We start from the raw sequence: 22,332 nt of genomic DNA, 5'->3' as shown, positions 1-22,332 counted from the left end.
ATTTAAGGGCTTGTAAACCTTATTTGGGCACAAATACTTTTCATTTGTTATGTCCATTTTCATTGCTGTTCACATCACTGTTGCTTGTCTTACAGGCAGAAACTCTGACATCTCTGTGATGGACAGAGCAGTTACCTGGTCCCACCCTGGGGAAACCTTCAGTCCTGGCCAAATACTCCTCACCTTCAGCAGCTCTGTCTGCGGCCCTGCTCACTCCCCAACCACCCTGGATTTTCTGCAGTGTACAGTTCTCCTCGTTTCTCCACTTTGACTTCGCTAATGTGTTTGCCTCGGAAAAATGAACTCTAGTAACTGGAGGCCTCCCAGCTCTCCCGATTTCTAGTCTACTTTTTGTCTTCAGTAACATCTCTGCTGTCATGTTTTTCCTCAGACTTGACCTTCAGGTGACTTTCTGATCCACCCCAGTCCCTTTGCCTCCATATTCCAGGGGAGTTCAACCCACAGACACGCGTATTGTTCTTGTTTCTTATTTTCTTTGGCTCCACGTGTCTTTGTTTTCTCTTCTTTCTCTGGGAATGTTCCTATTTAAACACGTCCTAGTTACCAGTTTCCTTCATCCACTTGGTTGCCAGTCCCCAGCCTGGGGGCCCTGGATCCCTAAGGCCTACTAGGGAGCACTTTTCAACACTTCAGTCAACTGGGGGCGGCCCTACCTTGCCTGAATCAGGCTGTGCAGACCAAAGAGGCAGGTCTCTTTGTCCTGGCACTAGATCAGCTCAGTGTGGTGACCAGGTCCATCCATACTGATGAGGGAAGAGCAGGGAGACCCAGGCTCCACTGAAAGAAGGCTGAGGGGGTCCCTGGTATGGGAAGGTGGGGACATTAGGATTCCACTTCCTGCTGTAGTGTGTGGTAGCCTATTTCAGCTTGACAGATCAGGGAAGGCCTCCCAGAGGTAACACAGGAGCAGAGACTGGATATGGGGCTGGGAGGGTGGGGGGCGCAGCTGTGGAAGATCTGGAGAGAAGTGCTCCAGGCAGAGGGAACAAGAGGTGTTGGAGCTCTGAGGTGGGAGCCCAGAGAAGAAGAGAGGGAAGGAAGCATGGGTGCGGGTTGGATCCTGTAGGACCCTGTGGGTCAGGGGGGAGGACTTTATTCTTAGGTGTGATGGAATCCCTGGAGGGCTTTAAACAGTGAGGATGTAACCTAGGGATGTTTTTATGTTTATTTATTTATTTATTGGCTGCTCCGGGTCTTAGTTGTGGCACGCGGGATCTTCATTGCCACATGTGGGATCTTTGTTGTGGCATGTGGGATCTTTCTTAGTTGTGGCATGTGGGTTCTTCGTTGCGGCATGCAGGATCTAGTTCCCTGACGAGAGATCGAATCCGGGCCCCGCTGCATTGGGAGCATGGAGTCTTAACCACTGGACCACCAGGGAAGTCCCTGATCTAGGGATGTTTTTAAAATGTCCCTCTGGGGACTTCCCTGGTGGTGCAGTGGTTAAGAATCCACCTGCCAATGCAGGGGACACGGGTTTGATCCCTGGTCCGGGAAGATCCCACATGCCTCGGAGCAACTAAGCCCGTGCACCACAACTACTGAGCCTGTGCTCTAGAGCCCGTGCACCACAACTACTGAAGCCCGCGTGCCTAGAGCCCGTGCTCCGCAACAAAAGAAGCCACCACAACGAGAAGCCTGCGTACTGCAACGAAGAGCAGCCCCCGCTCGCCGCAATTAGAGAAAGCCCGTGCGCAGCAACCGAGACCCAACACAGCCATAAATAAATAAATAAATTTATTAAAAAAAAAAAATGTCCCTCTGGCTGCTGTGTGTAGATCCTGTCCACGCCCCTCTCCCTCCCACTCCTGCTTTTCCTGAGTTCCTATTGGCCATCTCCCTCTTGTTGGTTTTTCCTTGGTTTGAGAATGTGAGATGTCTGCACAGGTCATTCCTAGGACTCTTCTCTCTTCTCCTTAGCAAATTGCTCTGTCATTCACACAAGCCTGTATGCTCTTCTTGCATGTTGATAGACTCAGATCTTCTTTACTTCTTGATGCTCTCCTGGTGCGTTAGGATAACAGATCCAGGGCATGAGAGCAGGGCTCCAAATGGTCAGTGTCCTTCACACTCTGAGGGCAGCTGTGTCCTGAAGGCATCTGGGCCCAAGTGTGGAGGGACCATGCTGGTAAACGCCTTCCGGAGCCCACTGCCTAGAAGGAGTCAACAACGTTAAAAAAAAGAATTGCCACAGCGGTGTCCCCCAGGGTTTCCACCTATTCGAGCTGCTATAACAAAACACCACAGACTGGGCGGCTTACAAACAACTGAAATTCATTTCTCACAGTTCTAGAGGCTGGAAGTCCAAGATCAGGGCACTGGTAGATCTGGTATCTGGTGAGAGCCCACTGCCTGGTTCATAGATGGCCGTCACGTGTCCTCACGTGGTGGAAGGGGCAAAGGAGCTCTCTGGGGGCGTCCTGTGTAAGCACCCTAATGCCATTCACGAGGGCTCCACCGTTAGGACCTAATCACCTCCTAATGTCATTACCCCACCTCCTAATGTCATTACCTTGGGGGTTAAGATTTCAACATAGGAGTTTTGAGGGGACACAATCATTCAGACCACAGCCATCAGTAGGAAAGAATAGGTGTTTATTCAAAGTCTTCCTCCACAGAAGTGTCAATTAGCAAGAAAAGCATTTTCTTAAAAACCACCAGGATTACATCTCTCTGATCCAGCCACACACGGCCACATTACTACAGAGTTAGAGAAATGAAATCGTTGCTTCTCCTGCCCTAAAAAGAAAACTTGTGTGTGTGTGTGTGGTACACGGGCCTCTCACTGCTGTGGCCTCTCCCGTTGTGGAGCACAGGCTCCGGACGCGCAGGCTCAGCGGCCATGGCTCACGGGCCCAGCCGCTCCGCGGCATGTGGGATCTTCCCGGACCGGGGCACGAACCCGCGTCCCCTGCATCGGCAGGCGGACTCTCAACCACTGCGCCACCAGGGAAGCCCCTCTGCCGACATTTTAAACCCAAAGATGTCAACAGGTTCTGTGAGTCCCTCCTGTTTCAGGATGAAGGCATCCTGAGCCTGCATGCTGGACATACATACATATATATTGTGGCTACACCACGCGGCATACAGGATCTTAGTTCCCACACCAGGGACTGAACCCGTGGCCCCTGCAGTGGAAGTGCAGAGTCCTAACCCCTGGACCGCCAGGGAATTCCCACTGCTGGACATTTGACACGGAACTTTCAACTTTCCTCAGAAGCCTTAAATCCCTTGCTTCTGCCACCCTCAACTTCATGGCCCATGCCTCCATCCGCATCCTCGTTTCTGGAGCTGTTGGATCATTTTGCCCATTGAGCACTGCTGACCTTCTTTCTTGTGCCCTAGCCAGGCCATTATTGCTCCCGAGAACAAACTCTGAGGCCAGGCTGGGCCCAGGCCTAACGGCACGTCTTTCTTCACGTGGATAGAGAGCTAGATAGATGCAGCTTTGTGCCTGTGTCCTTGCCCCTAACAGGTCCCTGGTCCAGCGACGGTGCTTGTTTCCCTGGGGGTCTAGGGTGTGAAATGGTCTTACACACCAGCTTATATGAAGTGTACCATCCACTTAGTATGAACATTTGTATTCATCCTGCCACTCCTCTGCCTTCAGTGATTCTCCGGAAAGGTCAGCCCTGTGATTCCATTTACCCTAGTGTCCTGGTGACCCCTGTGGCTGCCAGAAGGTAACAGGGCCCCAGTTTGGGAAGGGCCATGTGCAGAAGTATCCCCAGGTGCTGAGTCAGCTCCCAGAATATGCTGGAACCCAGCCTCTGTTGAAGGGCTCCCTTTGCCTGCAGGACCCTCTCCGCCGTCCATCCATTAGACCTGACCCTAGTCCCACCTCCTTCCTGAGGCCTGTGGTCTTCCCCGCGCCCCCCCTCCCCGTGACTAGGCCCTTGAGCTGTTGCGGTGATGGGGTTGGGCAGCAGGGGTGAGAGGCAGGCTCCAACGGGGCAGTTCTGTCATTACCTCCCAAAGAGAGGTAGCCAAGCCCCTGCACCCCGAGGGAAGCTCTGTGGTAGGGAGCTGGATACACCAAGTGGGCCTCTCTGAAGGGTGAGAATTGGGAGTCTGGGAGAAGTGGGGTGGAGATGGGATAAGAAGGAGACTTTTTTTTAAGGAAAGTCAAGAAGCCACTATTTGGTCTGATAGGGGGTTTGCAGATTTTCTATAGCTTTTTGGTTTTGTTTTTAATAAAATCTCTCTGGCAACAGAACAGAAACCCTGGTGGTGGTCATGAGGAGGCCAGCAGACGGGCCGGGGGAGAACACCAGACCTGAGGGGCGAGCGTTGCCTGCCTGCGTGGCACCAGGCTGCTGGCTTGCGGGTGCTGGCGAGATAGGCTGGGACCTGGGACTCGGGACCCTTTCCCGGAGTGCTTGCACCTGGACAAACGCCTCCTCTCCTCAAGCAACAGAATACAAAGAAACTCGAAGGGACTAAAACATAACTGCACGCGTGCGCGGGTGGGGTCCGTCATGAGCAGTAACATACAAAAAGGCCAAAACCCACTTGCCATTTCTGAGGTGCGCGGAGCAAAAGCGGGGGGCTGCACGTGATCCCCGCACACGGCACCGGCAAGGGGGTGCGCAGATCGCCGAAGCCACCCCTCCACGCCCACTCCGGCTCGGGGAGCGAGCAAGCGCACCTGCTACTTGTTCTCACTCCCCCTGCCGCCGCTCAAGTCCCACTAAAGCCTTGCCGGAATTTCTTGTCTCTCATCAATTTCTAGTGATTAAATAGTCCAAGGACCCAGGTTGGTAACCCTGGGAAGCCATCCTCCGTTTCTCAGAGGACCAGCTTTCACGGCTAGATCTAATCCTCATCCAATCCTCAGCCAGTGCTGCCAGGGAGGAAGCATGTGTCGCAGCGAGAAGAGCTGGAGGAACAGAGGCACAGGAGGGATGGGCGGGCGAGGGCGGGAGGGATGGGTGGCCTATGTTGCTCTCAAGCTTTCTCTGCCTCTGCCAGGACAGGCCTCGGGCCAGGAGTTCTGCAGACCAGTCCCATAAGCACTTCTCTGGAACTCCAGGAGACTGTCTCCTGAATTTCAGAGACAGAAACCGGCCCGTCCTTGAGCATCTGCAGTCGGGTGGTGTGGGACCCCACGGTGCTGACACACAGCTCAGCTGTGAGCTGCCAGGCCGTTGGACATTGGTGTTCTGGTGTTTTCATCCCTTGTCGGGAGACTGACCCTGTGCTGTGTTCTTGGAACTCTTGGGTCTTCCCGTAGCCTGACAAAGGATCAAGATCTCAGCACCGTCCTGCAAACTGAGACACTTCTGGCCAGAGCTAAGTCATTTGTTCATGTTGGATCGATTGCTTAAGACCATGCATCTCCATGATATCTCTGGTCCACAGAGAAGAAAATGTATCGCTCCCGCCATTAGCTTTTCAGAGCTGCTGTCCAGTGACTGACCTGGGACTCGCCTTGGAAACATGATATGTGTACCTGTGGCTTACGCGGGAGCTGCCTGCACCACAGTGCATTTTAAAATAAGCTTTTCGACCTAAGATGCCTGTCCTTCAGACTGACCTGAACCCTGGAAGCCATGAAAAGCAAGTTTCCCATGGGGACAGAGTCCAGGGAATTTGCCAGGGACAGGCCTGTGGAGCGTCACTGTGGTGGCCTGTCCAAGGGCTCTGGCAGGTACAGAGCGCGACTCAAGTTAGCGAAGAGTGAATGGTAATTTATACTGGGGATCCCAAAGGGATAATTTTACTTTTTCTACTGCAGATCTCCAACAGGGAGAGCAGGCTTGGGGAAATTTTGACTGGACTGAGAAAATTCATCAGCTTGTTGCGAGTCATAAGCCATTACACTGGAAAGGCTGAAACGTGGCACCAACTTGGGCCTGGAGGTCTCTCCTCTGAGCCTCTGACTTGTCTCTGAAGAGTGAATCTACCTTCCCGTGCTTTGTTACGCGTGGTTCAAGGAGCACCGTGACCCCTGTCTGAAGTGGCAGAGCCGTGTGATGACAGCGTTCCCAGGGGACACCTAACATTTATCATTTTGTTTAGGTAAAGACCGAAGGGGTAGCAAAGACACGAAAATTAAAAGGGCCACCCTCACCATGGTAACAGGCAGGGAACGGGGCCCACGGAACACAGGAAGCAGCCTTGTTGTGGTAACAGAGGATCCTAAGTGGGGATCCCCATAAGGTAGATGCAGACCAGGCTCAGACTGCTGCTTGCTTTGCTAAGGAAGCGGTGGTAACTAATCCCGGCACTCTCACTGGGAAGCAAGAGCAATGAAGCTGTGCTACAACTTGGCACCTTCTGGAGCAGATGAGCCTCCCGGGCTCACCTATTCCCCAGCTGCAAGGTCTGTAGGCTTCCTTCCAAACTCCACAGGCCTGGCCATCTGGTTGCAGCATTTTAGTGTTTCTCCACCCCCTGGTCCTACTCACCCAGACATTATTTTCATAGGGCTGTTCTGGGAGTGGACCAGCTTTGAAACGCCCTTAGGAAAGACCAGGCCAAATTTGACATTAGAGGTTTGAAGTCCCTCAGTTTTCCTCCCTCTCTTTGGAGGTTTAATTAGACTAACCCCTTTCCTACCCTTCTCCTCACTAACGTAATCTCAAACCTTTGAACTCTGAAGGCAAGTCTTAAAATGTGTTGCATCAGAAACTTAAGAGAGGAGGCCAGTTACCCGACGGGCTACCTGTTAAAAGTTTCCGTATCTTCTCTTCTGCCTGGAAAAAAAAAAAAGAGACTTCAATGTCAGTTATCATTTAGGGTTATGAGTGAATTACATTTTTACTTACATTTAACAGTCCCCCTCTCTCCCTGTGTCTGGTCAGTGACTGGCTCACACTTGGACTTCATGGAGGCTCTGAACGGGAGGAGGTAGGGGTGATGAAAAACCTCATCGGGTAGAAAAGCATAACCCAAATCTTTCCAAGTTTCATAATTTTGCTCTTGCTTCTACAAGGACAGTCATCTCTCATGGCGTGTTATGTGCTTTATACCCCTTTATATCTTCTATTTACCGCTGCTCGGCATGAGGGGAGAGGGCCAGCGTGTGGCACTGCCGAGGAAGGCTGGTGGGAGCTGTGGGGTAAGGCCTCCACTTCCCAGTGACACTGTTCCCAAGTCCCAGGAACTCCTGGGATGAGTGGAGACTCCTCGGGATGTGGTTTGCAGCAGACGGGATGTGAGCCAAGCCTGCCCGCTCCGCCCTGGGCACCCGAGCTGGCACTGAATTCTAAAAGGCCAAGAGCACGTGGTAAGGGGCCACGCTGAGGCCCCCTGTGTATCCCCTCCGTGAGCGATGCCGCCTGAGTGAGGCCGGGCAGGGGAGGCGCACAGGTCCCCCCAAGAGGTGAGCAGTGAGTCGGCGTGGCGGGACAGATTCCAATGTAGCCAGGAAGGCTGCAGATCATAACAGTGACCGCTGATATGGCACGATGGCTGAGAGTGGTACCAACATGCTGTGGTTGGGGAAAGTGGGCAAGCAGCGTCTGTTTGCAGAGGACACGATGCTCTGTGAGTGGCTCGGCCAGCACCTCAGCTCAGCTTCTCTTGAACAATGTCTCCCGTAACACCTCTGAGGCACTTACATAGCATATTTCTGTGTCCACTCTCACTAGTCTGTTGTACCTGGAAGAAAAAAGCAGAGGGGGTGACACCCTCGTGCATAATGGTCACTTCCTTTCAATGCGGAGCAGAGAACAGAACTGATACGGGGGCAATGCTGCTGCTTCCAGTCAAATACCGAGGACTGATGGACGAATGCAAAAAGGCTGCCCGGAGCGGGAACGTGTCATTCACGGCCGTAAACCCCTAGCCTGGTGAGTCCTGAGGGTTCTTCACAACTGTCTGCTGGGGGAGATTTAATAGTGCAAAGAACCTCCTCCCTCCGTCTCTCCCGTCCTACAACATGGATGCATGTGGATGAGGAAGAGATACACAGAGGTCAGCGTGGAACAGCCCTGGCTGTCCAGCATGTGGGCTCCAGGAATCTGGCCACCAGAGTGTGAGTCAGTGCCACTCTTGGCAGCATGGAGCAGGTCTGGTGCCCACTGAGAGTATGTGCGTTTATCCTCATTACTGTAATGAAATCTGGTGCCATGACACTGTAAGACAGATTTGCAATCAGAGGAGGCAATGAAAACAACCACTCTGGGTACATCTAAAATATATCACAGTAAGTGTTGAAATAACTTACTGCCCTGCACGGTCCTGGATGAGCTGGGCTCCCTCCCCAAATCTGAACAGGATACAGGAGGGGGCACCCAGAGGAGTAGACCCCCAACCCATTTCCTGCTGGGTACTTGAGCTAGACACGGGGACTGACACCACCTGCCCCAAAGTAGTGTGCTCTGAGGGGCAACAAGAAGGACGGTAGCAAGGACTCGGAAGTCTCCTTGAAAAATGGAGCTCTTAGGCTGGGTGGCGCATACGTGGGCATCCGTTATATTATTATCTACAATATTTTACATGCCTGAAATAGTTTCTAATAAAACAGTGGGGGTTTTGCCTGTTTTTTTAAAAAAAACAACTTACTTCACAATATGAGGAGAGGAAGCTGTGTGTATGGGAGGCTTATCATCTATTACCAAATGATTTCTTCCAGGACGGGTCAAACTTCCAAAGCGTCTCAGGCACTAAGTATCTGCCTTATCTCCCAAAATCTCCTAGAAAGAAGATCACACAGTCTTGCCAGACCCCCCTCAGAGTCAGAAAATTCTTGCCAAAACGTCAGTCTACTTTATCTTGTTCTCCTGTGGAAAGGAGATTTTAAAAAGACAGAAACACCCTCTTCTCTTGTAGGAGATAGGACTTTTTAGCACACACCTCTCCAACTCACAGGGCTTACTTCAGTCTTTTAATAATAGGCGCTGTTTTCTCTTTGTCCTTGGGCAGGGAGTCAGGAATCCTGAAAATGCCCAAGAGACATACAGGACTACATCCTGTTTATTTTAAGAAAGATCAGCAGCAGCTTATACTCCCATGAAGGAGGTAAGATGGAAGATTCCTACCTTACAAGACACTGCAGCATCTCTCAACAGGGAAAGGGACGAGGGAGTACATTCAAGACCATGAAACACGCTTTGCAACCAAACCCCTTGGAGTAACAGTCACACTCAAGAGAGTTATTGTAGCATCTGCCCGCCTCTGCCCAGCACACCCCGGTCTCCCCTGCTAAAAGCTGGCAAGGTCTCAGGGATCCTAACCACATTTAACCATGATTTAAAATACGGAGCCACCAGATGGCCTCTGGTGGCAATGCCCAGGAAGAGCTGCGGCTGAGAAGCACGATGGGGCCTCTTCCCACGGCTTCGATACAACGTGCACACACGGGGTAAGGGGTCTGATTCCAACTGAACCATCAAGGTCAACCTCGGGGCAGTATGACATATCACAAACCCTGAGATCGGGGGCCCTGAGACAGACTCAAGACTTTTGCGCATGTCTTGCTAAAATGCAAAGCCTTAGTTCACCCTGAGGAAACATCACACAAACAGAGGAACAGAGGGACCTCTGACAATATAACTGATCAATGCCTCGCAAGAGCATCAAGGTCATGAAAGACCAGGGGAAACGGGGGCCCTGCCACAGACCGTGGAGATGCAGGAGACAAGCCAATAAATGCAGTGCGGGGTCCTAGAACACAAGGGTGACAGCAGTGAAAACTGGTAAAAAAGTAATGCCGTCAGTTTAGTTCAGAGTATCATGGCCAACACTGACTTCCTGGATTTGATACTTGTACTACAGTAACGTAAGATGTTGACTTAGGGAAAGCTGGACAGGGATATATGGAAACTCTGTACTGTTTTTGCAACTTTTCTCTAAGTCTAAAATTAATTCAAAATAAAAAGTTAAAAAGAAAATAGGCTGACACATCTGGGTTCAAGTCCCACCCTCCACTATGAGCCATGCCATTTTCAGGAAATGACGTGCCCGTTCAAAGCCTCAGTTTTCTCATTCACAACCAGAATCGACAATTTTTTTAAAAAAATAAGAATAAAAATATATATTGGTGTATGAAGAAAAATCCTGGAGGAGTGTGTACAGGGCTGTCAGTTGCGATCTCCTCTGGGGATAGGTTTATAAGGAGACTGATTTCCATCTGTATGTTAGTTAGTTCTCCAAATGTTCTAATTTTAAAATAACCAATTTTTATCGATTTCCCAATCAGAAAAATAAAAATATGTTAAAAGTGACGTGAATCACGTACACGTCACTGCCGTGTGACCACATCTGGCCTGCCGCCTCTCCTGTTGGCTCCATCTTGGAAGCCTCCAGAATCTGCCTCTTCTGCCTGCCCTCGTGCCACCTGCCCTGCCTTCACAACCAGCCCGGCCCCCACTCCGCCTCTCTGCACCATAGCAAGCCACAGACCCCATGGCATGGGCCACCCCTCTGGCATCCTCCCTGCCCCCAAACACAGGCTTGTCCCCCTGTTCCCTGTGGGCCCTCCCATGCTCAGGGAGATCCCCCTGCCATCCGCCCTCACTGTCATGTCCCACTTTCCTGCTCTGTGCTTCTCCTCTGTGTGGCCCAGCTCTCATACTAAATGTCTCCCACACAGGACTGTGAGTCTCATGAGGGCAGGACTCCTCTGGGTGCAGGAAGGAGGTGACTTGCCAGGGCCCCAGACCAGGGTCTCTCCACCTGCAGACATTGAGGGCCGTCCTATGCAATCCAGGGTGCTGAGTGGCATTCCTGGCCTCCACCCACCAGATACTAGAAGCACCTGTCCTCTCCCCACCTCCCACCTCGGGCTTTAACTACCACAAATATCCCAGGACATTGCCCAATGTCCCTGGGACAGGGGCTGAGAAGCCCTGTCCTAGACTGAAAGGGACTGCAGAGAAGGGAACTGGAGCCTGGGACATGTCCCAACTCAGCCACCCTACAAGCAGCACCCCTGTCACCACACCGGCCCTTGCTCACAAGAGGAATGGATTCTGGAAGTCCCGCGTTTAACTCCTGGGAGGCCGTACCCATGGTGGTGGATGAGGGCCCTTGGGAGGAGTCCCAGGTGCAGCTTTCTGTACCAGTGACTTTATCACATGCTGTCCCTGTCCCGTCCTTACCTTTGGGGGCTTGAAAGGATAATCTGTAGGAAAGTGGATGGTCAGGAAGAAAACACCTCCTTGGTAAGGACTGTCATTCTGGAGGAGGAGACACTGAAGCGGGTTAGTGCGTTTGTGAGCGTGTACAGCGCAACAAGCAAAGCGAGGGGTGCGCCCGGTAGCTGCTACCTACCGGGCCCACGATGGTGGCCTGCCGGTGGGACAGTGCAAGACAAAAGAGAGACGGGAAACTGAGACTCCCTGACGAACACGTCTCTCCACCAAAGAGGAGCTGCTCTGCTCAGAGGGTGCCGTTCACGCACGCCTGCCCTCGCTTCTGACACCAAACGCCCCTGCAGGGGGTTCTGTAATTTGACTAGACTCCAGACTCATGAAAGGCTGTTGTACTCACAGCTCCAGTTTATCACAGGGGAGAGCTCACGGGGGCAGTCCAGGAGGGGTCCAAATGCAGAGCTTCCACCGTCCTCCTCCTTGGAGTCCTGGCACTGATGTGTGACAGCACACACACCACTGCCCGCAGGGATGCTCACCCCGGCTCAGCGTGCAGAGCTTTTACTGGGGCTCCATCACGGAAGCAGGATGGATTGATGGACCACCCACGTGGCTGATCTGAGTCTCCAGCTCCTCTGGCAATGACCCAAAGCCTCCACCTTAAACCACGTGGCTGGTCTAGCTAGTGTGGCCAGCCCTCACCCTAACTCACGTTGTTGGTATGGGTCAAAGCCTTTGGGTAAACAGACAGTCCCATCAGGCAGGACGTTTTAGAGATCGCTTCCCAGAGGCTAGGGACAGAGGCCAGCTCTTTTAAGAACAAAATTAAATTCCTCACTACCCAGGTGCCAGTAAATTACAACTCAGTCTTCTCTTTGCATAGAATTAAGCCTTAGGTAGGCTTTAGCCACTTTCCACATTACTTTTATAAATCTTGCTCCTTAGTTCTTCACAGTTCACTCTGAAGTCCTCTCCAAAGGGTCTCTTTTAGGAGCCAATCAATGCCCGTGGCCCTGGGGCTTCAATGCGGCCACCCTCCATCTGTGTCCTCTCACATATCCCCCAAGCAGTGCCCTGTGCTCCAGGGACTAGGTGACAGAACCAGGAGCAAGAACAAGGGGGGCTTCCCCTGTGCTTCCCTCCCAGGTCCCCACCTTAGGTGGTCAGGCCAGGCTCCCTCCTTAGTGGGTTAGAGCCTTCTCTTGCGGCACATCCTGCCTGCTGCCCTCTCTGAAGTCTCAGGCTACTTTCATTGCTGGACCCATCCCTAGGGAAGCTCCTGTACACTCAGCAGGGCTGGGCTAGAGTGGGCCAGTGACTCATCTCCGAAGCTCCCAGGACAGTCTTTGTGGAAAGCACCTATCTGCCCACCCGAGTGGGCTGCTGAGAGCATCTGAGGGGTCTGTTATTCTCTAGGGAATTCTGTCTTACGGCTCCATGACGGGCGTGGAAGCATTAGCCCAAGGTTTCAGACCTGGTCCTGTACTGGGTTTCCTGCCACCTGTTCAAATGTCTCACAGACTCTACCCTTGACAGCAGGATAGGAAACTGCCAAGGCATGAGAGGGGGTGCAAGTGAAGGGACCAAAGGCGAGGTTTCCCAACCCCTAGAGGTAGCCAAAGACAGAGCAGCCCTTGACCTTTTCTAAACGTTTCAAGAAATGCTACTGAAGAGAACACCTTTCCCTACAATAAGGCTGCCTGAGCTAATGCAAGTGTCACGTCTTTTTCTTTTGACTGCCTTTATTCCAACTCATGCTAGTCATTAGTTGGTAGGTACACTTTTGCCTAAGCATAATATAGAATAGAATTGCTTATGAAATAAGTGTTTTTGATAATTAACATACTAGAGAATAGGAGCCCATGGGGAGGAGTAGCTAATATGAGTGGCTCCTTCTGGCAAACAGGTTGGGACACTTTGGTCCCATTCACTTTAACCCCTGAGGTCTGCTGAGGGGCTGAGCAGGGCTTGGGGGCACAGTCAGAAGAGAAGGACCCAAAAGAGAGAGGAAGAGAAAGGAAATTGCAGAGGGATGCTGGCAAGGGGCTACTTGCCCACAGGGCAGGCATGAAATGGCCCCCAAAGGTAAGCTAGTTTCCAAGGCTGTACAAACCTCATCAGAACTCAGGTACTGAGTACAGAGGGTGGCTAGCCTCTCGGATGAGGATAGCCACCTTCCAGCACAGGGCGGCAGGGAAGGGTGAGAGTGCGTGTGGTGCAGAGAAGCAACGAGGGGCACCTTTAGAAAGCTGAGGCTGCATCAATACCAGTCCAATCTTACCAGTGACCCTACCTTACAACAGGTAAGAGGGGGAAATACGTTAGCAAGATGTGGGACGCTTGGAAGGACAACACAGGTCGGGTAACAATCACGTGAAGCCACCCTTGTTCATTAACTCTGCACATGCAGTGGGAATCATTTCTGTTTTGCTCTAAAAAAATTATTTAAACTCTCGCATAAATCTTTTGGAATCTGCCATTTTCAGTGGCCCTGTCTGCCCACCTTCAGCTCCAAGCCTCAGCCCGCAGGACATGCAGGAACACACACACATGACACCACTTCCTCTTTTATTCCAGCTCTGTGAAATTTTTCTTTCTTGTATTTTAACATGATAAAAAAAGTTTTAAAACATACAGCATCAAATATGTCATTTTAGCCATTTTTAAGTGTACAAGTCAGTGGCATTAAGTGCATTCGCGATGTTGTGCAAACCACCATTATCCATTTCTAAAACTTTTTCATCACTCCAAACAAATTCTGTACCACGGAAGAATTCCCCATTTCTACCTCCCCTCAGCTTCTAGAAACCTCTACTCTGCTTTCTGTCTCTATGAATTTGCCTTGTCTAGTTAGTTCATGTAAATGGAATCATCCAATATCTGCCCTTTTCTTTCTGGCTTATTTCACACGGCATGTTTTCAAGGTGCACCCACGTTGGAGCATGTGTCAGAACTTCATCCCTTTTTAAGGCTAAATAATATGCTATTGTATATATATATATACCACACTGTGCTTATTCATTTATCTGTTGATGGGTACTTGGGCACCTCTGGGGGATTGTAAATAATGGTGCAATGAACACTGGTGTACAAGTTCTGTTTGAGTCCGTGTTTTTAATTCTTCAGTGTCCTTGAAGGGCACATCACCCTTCTTTTACGCAGTCTTTCCCTTCCCGGCCTACTTTTCCTTCAGCTGTAGCTACTGCAGCCTTACAGTAAAGGATGAGTGTGTCCGAGAGCCTAAGACGCTCAGAAAGTGGAGGTGAAGTGGGAGAGCAGAGTACAGATTTGGGAAACCCAAGTGTTGGGCAGCTTGGCCTATGGCCAGTCGGCTATAGAGGGTGGCAGAGGGCTGGCTAGCGCTGCTCCTTCAGTCTCCCCTGGGGAAGAGCAGAAGTGGGAGAAAAGAACTGCCCCTCCCCTTCGCAGAGGCCAGGAGCCAGCAACCCCCCTCCCCTCACCAACCCCCAGAGCTCAGCCCCCTCGTGCAACAGCAGCAGGACCTCCATGATTAGCTTCATGACCGTTTTTATACCAACATCCCAAGTTGTAGTTGGTCAGAGGCACCTTCCAGAAGCCAATGTGCCTCAGGATAAGATGGCTTTCTTGTGCCCCAGTGGAGGGAGATGGTGATTTCTGGCAGCATCTTGACCAGGCGGGCTATGAACTCAAGGCGTCTAGTGAAAAAGCAATTCACAACCAAATGAAGGGAAAACGATAGGTTTTCTCAAACAAGCAAACAAACAAACAGAAAAACGCGAGGGGCTGATAAATTTGGGGGTCTCGATTGCAAGGGTCCTGGGATCTGGAGCCCTGAAAGGTACTTACCATCATCTCCCACAAGTCCTGCAGAGCACTGAGCAGGAGATCCCTCTGCAAGTCGGTTCATTCCTGAAACACAAGACAGTGAGCTCAGAGCTGGTGTGTGAACTGGGGATGCTGCTCTACACCCCACACCTCTTGGCCAGAAGTGCATTCTCCTAGTGGGAGGGGCTCCCGCACCTCAGGAGTGTGTTGGCCCGGCTAAGGAAAACAAGTGATCTGCAATACCCTTGAAAACACGGGGCTACTCGTGGCTGTGAAGATACGTGGGAAGAAGGTATTATCATTTCCATTTAATAAGTTAGAAAATTGAGATGTGAAGAGGTTCAATTACTTACCCAAGGTCATAGAGCTGGAAGAGGGCAGGGCTCCATCACCCACTCAGGTGGAGAAGGACAGGGGCTGGGTTTTAGCTCTGGGCTCCTGAGTGGAAGCACTTAGCCAAGCGGAAGTGCCCAGTTAAGGACAGGGCTCCTGTATTTCAGTCTCTCTACCTCCCCGACTGCCCTACACACCTCTGGTTGTATGGGAGTCAGGCTCCAAGTGGGAGATGAAGCACACGCCAATCAGTCTAGCACAGCTATCCCATGTACCAACGGGGGAGACAGGAATTACATCACAACTAGATTCCCTTAACGGGATACCAACTTGTAGACACAATCCCCAAAAGTTATCCCGGCCCAGCATGAGCCTCAAGGCCTAAGAGTCTGGGCAGTGACTCAAGCTCTAGCTTGCACGTACTAGGATGTTTCCTAATACTCCGCACTCTCCCCAGATTCCAGATCTGGGTAAACTTCTTGGGGTTTCCGGAGAGGTTCTGAAGAGAAGGAAGGAGGCACAAGTAATGGTCCATCAGGTGGCAGGGAAACTCCTCAGGGGACGGCAAACTCCAGGGTCTGGGGCACGCACGTGAAGTTTAAACCCGGATGATCACATTCTTCCTTACCTGAACTATGCCTGAAACCGAGCTCATCCACAAACGCCCTCCTGATCCCACTGTCATCTCTGGGCATGCTGATCATTCTAGTAACCCCCACCCCTCTGGCCATCCGGTACTTATCCCACATATGCACAAATGTAATTGGCCACAGTGGGAATAACTGTATCACAGAAGCCAGAAAGTGTTACAAATCAGGGCCATGTTTCATCCCACAGGGTTGTTTTTTTGGTTTTTTTTTTTTGCGGTACGTGGGCCTCTCACTGTTGTGGCCTCTCCTGTTGCGGAGCACAGGCTCCGGACGCGCAGGCTCAGCGGCCATGGCTCACGGGCCCAGCCGCTCCGCGGCATGTGGGATCCTCTCGGCCTGGGGCATGAACCCGTGTCCCCCGCATTGGCAGGCGGACTCTCAACCACTGCGCCACCAGGGAAGCCCCAGAGGGCTGGTTTTTAAACACCTACCAGTATACCACCGGTCAGTTCTTTGCTCGTATCTAATGCATCTAAATAGGTTGCACTTGGTAATCACTCAGTACTCAGCATTGCTAGTTGTCACAACAGAAATGAGCTTGGGGAAAAACTAAGGTCATGTGAGGGACCAGAGGACGTGCTCAAAAATGCAGTATGGCTCCAGGAACCTCAGAACAGTTTCTTTCCTGCTTCCCTCTGCTTTGTGTCCTCCACACCTCCACTACAACTCTGTAGGGGATTGTTTATACCCTCTGCACTAAGGCAAATCCCAGAGAGAACAGATGAGCAGTCAGGGGCAGGAAAAGCTAGCAGTTTTTCCTGGCCAATGCTCCCCAACTCAGCAGGTTTCTCCACAGCTGCAGGCATTCGCATGGGCTGTTGTTCCCTGTCCCTAGAGCGCATATACCTCATAAACGGTGTGGCGAATGGTTACTAAGAGCTGATGATTCCTGAAGGCCCAGAAGTGGGGCTCAACTGACAGGTTCCAACTAGCACCAAGGAGTTTCAAATGCTAACTGGCATTTCAAGGAAGAACAGTGTGATTTGAAAGAAACTAGTTCACTAATATATCGCATTCCTGTGTCTTCCCAACAGAGGCTAGAAGACCCAGGTCTGAGTCCCAGCTCTGTCACTGGGAAAATAACTTTGACCTCTTTGGGCCTCAGTATAATTATCTGTTCAGTTGTAATTATAACACGTGCCTGCCAACTGGCCAGCACTAATGTTTGGCTATAATTTTGTAATGTGTATAACCGTACACAAGTATACCCAGTAAAGAGTCTTGGCTGACAGTTCACAGAGGATGCAGTCATTAGTATTACACGAAGAATAAGGAATGGATAGAGATATCTAGTACTGGAAGAATACAGAAGAAACTAACACTGATGACACCCTGGGAGAAAAACTGGATGGCTGGGGACAGGAGTGGATGGGAGACTTTCCCCTGTAGACCCTTTTGTATTTTCTGAATTTTGAATCATGGGAATTTATTACCTATTCAATAAACACATAAATAATATATTTTATAAATTGTAAAGGACTAGGCAGGTTAAAATTGTGTAATAATTATTGTTATAAATAACATTGATGATAAAAGTGAGTCCTGAAAAGGGAAAAGAAGGTTAAAGCATAGCAGATTACCAGAGGAAAACAGTTAAGCAAACCATTATACTTTAAATAGTTACACACTCAATTCTGTTACTGTGTTTCACTGAATTCAAGATCTCATTCAATGTACGACCATCTTATATAAAACTAAGAAAGAAAACACACTGGCAATTAAACTAAGACCAAATGCATTTTTTTTCTATTCTTAATTGGATAGTCTTTTATTGTTGAGTTGTAAGAATTTTTACATATTCTGGATACATGTCCCTTTTCAGATATTTGACAAACAAATATTTTCCTTCATTCTGTGGGCTGTGTTCTTGCTATCTTCAAAAAAAATCTTTTTTAATTGAAGTATAGTTGACTTACAATGTTGTGTTAGTTTTGGGTTACATCAGTGATTCACTTACACATATATTTTTTCTTTTTCAGATTTTTTCATTATATGTTATTACAAGATATTGAATATAGTTCCCTGTGCTACACAGTAGGTCCTTATTGTTTATTTTATAGTATGTATCTGTTAAACCCAAACTCCTAATTTATCGCCCCCCAACCCTTTCCCCTTTGGTTACCGTAAGTTTGTTTTCTATGTCTATGAATCTATTTCTGTTTGGTAAACAAGTTCATTTGTCTCGTTTTTTAAAAATTCCACACACAAGTGATATCATTATGATATTCTTTACACTTAAAACTTTTATTTTAAAACTCAGCTTTAAGCTCACTTGGGCACATGCTTTTGTTTTTCACTCAGTCATGCATACCACACACACCAAAAAGGAAAAACAAGTGAAATAAATAAATTGGTTCTTCCCGTTTAGAGTCCAATACTAACCCTGGGTCACGGATGTCCTCACCATCATCCTGTGCCTTCCAGGCAATGATGATGCGGCAATTCTTCAACAGTCCTCCACTATACTGTTTCTGGAGTTTTCTTCCAAGCCACTGATATCCATTCCGCAAAGGCCCACAATAAACAATCTCTTTGCACAAACCTCGGTGAGTAAAGGGGACCCAGCCTCACCGACCTGAGGGTAGGTGGAACCCTCCTTTCTGTGGTCTATGAAGCATCTGGCTAGCTTGGCGTGGAAACAAAGAACTGCAGTCCTTTCTCCAGCAACATTTATTCCATTGATATGAAGCTTATTCCCCACTGTTCTGCTTCTGTGCTTGTGTCCACAAAAGCTTTTATTTTCAGCATTAAGTCACAGTATCTTTTTTTTTTAAACATCTTTATTGGAGTATAATTGCTTTACAATGGTGTGTTAGTTTGTGCTTTATAACAAAGTGAATCAGCTATACATATACATATATCCCCATATCTCCTCCCTCCTGTGTCTCCCTCCCACAGTATCTTCTTGAAGACATTTTTAAAGCAATTACTCAACACACCAACAATGCACTTAACCTCAATATACACTGCTGGGACATGGCTTTCACATACAGATGGTGACAACCAAGTTACAACTGCTGCCGCGCTGACAGCGATTTTGAGCAGCATCCCAATTTCAGAGATGTGAAAATGTAAAAAAACAGTTCATCTTAAAGTAGATGAAATATGGTATTATCTATACTTTCCTGATTTTCCAAGTTCTCTCTGAAGAACAACTAACATTCATAGTCAGAAAAAGAGTTAACTTTTTCTGAAAAGCTAAATCAAGTATTATGCAATCGTTAAAAATTATAGTTTCTAAAGACTACAGGAGTAAAAGTCATGAAACAACATTAAGGTAAAAAGAGGGGGAAAAGGCAGAATATAAAACTTGATGCACCACGTGACTCTGATAATCAGAAGCGTACATTCACAGTGAAGAGACTGGAATGAAATCTTATCAAAACGTTAACCATAATTATCCCATGGGGCTACAGATGACTTTTTAAAAGATTGCATTTTGGGGTATTTTCCAAATTTTCTCTAAAGGATACCTATTGCCTTAAAAAGCAAAAAATAATCATTAATGGAAACATAAATGTAATGCTGCCACATAAATCCCTGTCCCTGTTGAAGACGTTTAGAAAGGTTACACTGACACATATTCAGATTTTTAAATGTGAATTCTTGTTTAATTGAAGGAAATACTTTATCAATAAACTGAAAGTTCATGTACAAATACTCAACTCTTTGGAAGAAACTTTTTAAAAAGGCATGAAGTTGGCTGGCAAGGGCTGTGGGTTGGGAGCTAAGGGGACATAGTGCAAGGCCACCTCCTGATCAGGCCTCATACTGCTGGCAGCCACTCCTCTTCCTCTGTCCTGAAGAGCTCCTGTTCAGTTCCAGTCCCTCAGGAGAGGCAGACTCACCTTCAGCTCCAGGTCTAAGAGTAGCTGCACCCCTTACCATCCACTGGTTCAAGAATGAGCATGTGAAATGATTCATAACAAGGGGTGAAGGAAAAAAAAATGATTTGCTGGGCTTTCTGAGAACTTCTGGAAGCCAACGCCTCCTTGTCTCCCAGGGTATGTCCAGTGAGCTCTGGGGCCCAGAGCTACTCAGTCCAGAGAATTTCACAAACACAGAGCAGGAGCTCCAAAATCACTTCCAAAGCTCTATGGACCTCCAATTCTGTGAGCAAGGGTGGCTGGGTCTCTGTTACTTGCACCCAGGGCTTCCTAACTCATCCCAGTGATGTCTTCTGAACACTGTGGGCTGTTTCTTCCAGGTCTTGATACAGAATTTGCGGGGTCCTCGTGCAAAATAAAAATGAGGGGTTTCTTGGTCAAAATTATTGAGAATTTCAAGACGGTGACTGCACAGCATTAAACCAAGGGCAGGGCCCTTCATAGCAAGTGAGACGTTACGAGTTACGAGTCACATACTGGTGAAGCCAGCTCTGCTTACTTCCTTTATTGGTTCCTACCAAGGAAAGTTCTCCCTGCCCTTGTGACCTCAATCACCTTACATCTACGGTTCCCATGTCATCCTCAAGGTCCAAACTTGTTACTCTCAGTTTTCCTTTTTGTAAATCTTACCAGCCTACATGTTCACACATGTAAGTTCAGACCTACCCTCCTTATCTCCCGCACCCTGATCCCTGCCCTCACAATGTCTGATTCCCCAACATAGGCAATACTACTACCACCCACCCAGCTACCCATCTTGTGCACCTCCCTCTCTCACTTTCACCACATACTCTTTCAAGTCTTGTCAATTCTACCCTTCCACATCATCCAAGTACAGTTCTTGCCTCGGTATCCATTCCATGGTCATTCACTTGGATGAAGCCTTTGCTGGACTTTCACGATACCCTCCACTCTCCCTTTGTTCCAGTGTCTGGCCCACTCCAGGCCACATCAGAGCCAGAAGGCTCTTTTTGCAACACAGATCTGAGCATGTCATTCACCTGTCTCAAAGTCCTAGGATGACAGATGACCTCTTTCAGAGAATAATTTGCCGAAAACATTCCTTTTTGGAGAGCTGTTTATTAAAAAGGACCCATACCCTTAGAGATCCTGCTATCTCACCTCTGGCAATCAAGCCTAAACTCACCACACAATGATGCTTATTACAGCATTATTTACTTTATATAAAATTTAGAATATCAGGGGCAGTTAACTCATACCGGGCACTTGATATATGCCAAGCATGTACTAAACATGTATCATCTAAGTCTCAAAAAAACACCTGTAAAAACATGTGGACACGGAGGGTGGGAATGATTAAGTGCCTTGCCCTCTGACATCCATGTCCAGTGTGTTTATTTACTACAGGTAATGATTAAATAAATTACTGGTAATGTACTTACGGAATGCTAATGTTAAAAATTACAGTTATGGGGCTTCCCTGGTGGCGCAGTGGTTCAGAGTCCGCCTGCCGATGCAGGGGACGCGGGTTCGTGCCCCGGTCCGGGAAGATCCCACATGCCGTGGAGCGGCTGGGCCTGTGAGCCATGGCCGCTAAGCCTGCACGTCTGGAGCCTGTGCTCCGCCACTGGAGAGGCCACAAGAGTGAGAGGCCCGCGTAGCGAAAAAAAAAAATTACAGTTATGAATACAGTTATGAAACTATATGAAAAAGCGGGATACAAAATATAGTATAATTTATTTTAAGTACAGGTAAAAGATTGGTAGTAGATATGCTAGAATGTCAACAAACAGAACTGAAATGTAGCAGAACTGAAAATACCTTCTCTTTCTTCTACTGCTGTACATTTTCCAAATTCTAGTTAATATATTAAACGCCTGCAAGGACTCCCAATTACTTACAGGACAAAAAAGTTATCCCAGCACTGCCCCTAAGGCCCACCCACTCCCATCCCCAGCTCCAGCTGCGCTTAAACCCCAGTCATCCCCTCCCCGCCCCAAGCCCAACCACGTCTCTCCCGGGCCACGAATCCCCTTGTCCCTTTTCTGCACCTGCAGAGACCCTACTCATCCCTTAGGGCCCAGCTCAAACGTCACTCCTCTGCTCAGCCCTCCAGATCCCCCGACAAGGGCATACCCTCCTTCCTCTGGGGCCAGCCGCCGTCACTCTGCCCAGGACGCCCGCGCACATGGCCCAAGGCGTGGCGAGTCCGCAGCTGGTTCCAAGTGCCGGGTGGAGACGCTCCGCTCGCCCCGCCCCACGCTAGCCCCACGTGACCTCGCCCCCACCCCCACCCCGCGCGCAGCGCGGTTCCCTTTTAAGGCCGCGCGGGCGCTGGTTCTGCTTCCCTCACTGGCAGGCGTCACCATACCCTGTTCCTTCTCAGCCGCCGTTCACTTGGCGGCCGCGCCACCCCCGCCCGCGAATCGACGCTTCGGACTAGCAAGGAGCCCGAGGGCGGGAGGACTCCTTACCTTTTGGGTCCGCCTCAGCGCCATCCTGCCCCCGCTGCTGGGGACAGGGGCTACCGGCCCGGGGCTGCCAGAGGCGGCCACTGGACGGCTCGGCCGCCGCGCTGTGCTGCAAGTTGGGAACGGCCGCCTGCGCGTGCGCGCCGCGGGGCACTATGGGGCG

The 22,332-nt window shown here is 49.6% G+C and overlaps 1 protein-coding gene across 3 annotated transcripts; it reads right to left on the bottom strand.

The window, feature by feature from the left end:
- Positions 1-2,187: 2,187 nt before the first annotated feature.
- On the bottom strand, positions 2,188-22,298 carry LOC132524899 (uncharacterized). Of its 3 annotated transcripts, XM_060157493.1 has the most exons (6): positions 22,173-22,298; positions 14,889-14,951; positions 11,070-11,147; positions 7,587-7,626; positions 6,689-6,719; positions 2,188-2,373 (listed from the first exon to the last, which is right to left on the bottom strand). In XM_060157493.1, the coding sequence occupies exons 2-6, from the start codon at positions 14,892-14,894 to the stop codon at positions 2,250-2,252; spliced, it is 279 nt and encodes a 92-aa protein (XP_060013476.1). In that variant the 5' UTR covers positions 14,895-14,951; positions 22,173-22,298; the 3' UTR covers positions 2,188-2,249. The 3 variants fall into 3 exon arrangements, 1 of the variants encoding a protein (XP_060013476.1); XR_009542082.1 differs by lacking the exons at positions 2,188-2,373; positions 6,689-6,719; positions 7,587-7,626 and adding exons at positions 8,084-8,102; positions 14,596-14,737; XR_009542081.1 differs by lacking the exons at positions 2,188-2,373; positions 6,689-6,719; positions 7,587-7,626; positions 11,070-11,147 and adding an exon at positions 13,610-14,737.
- Between the last annotated feature and the right edge of the window lie 34 nt (positions 22,299-22,332).

Source organism: Lagenorhynchus albirostris, chromosome 8, assembly GCF_949774975.1.
Source record: "Lagenorhynchus albirostris chromosome 8, mLagAlb1.1, whole genome shotgun sequence".
NCBI classification, from domain to species: domain Eukaryota; kingdom Metazoa; phylum Chordata; class Mammalia; order Artiodactyla; family Delphinidae; genus Lagenorhynchus; species Lagenorhynchus albirostris.
Note: the sequence above shows the minus strand (reverse complement) of the source record. Positions and strands in the feature narration are given on the sequence as shown.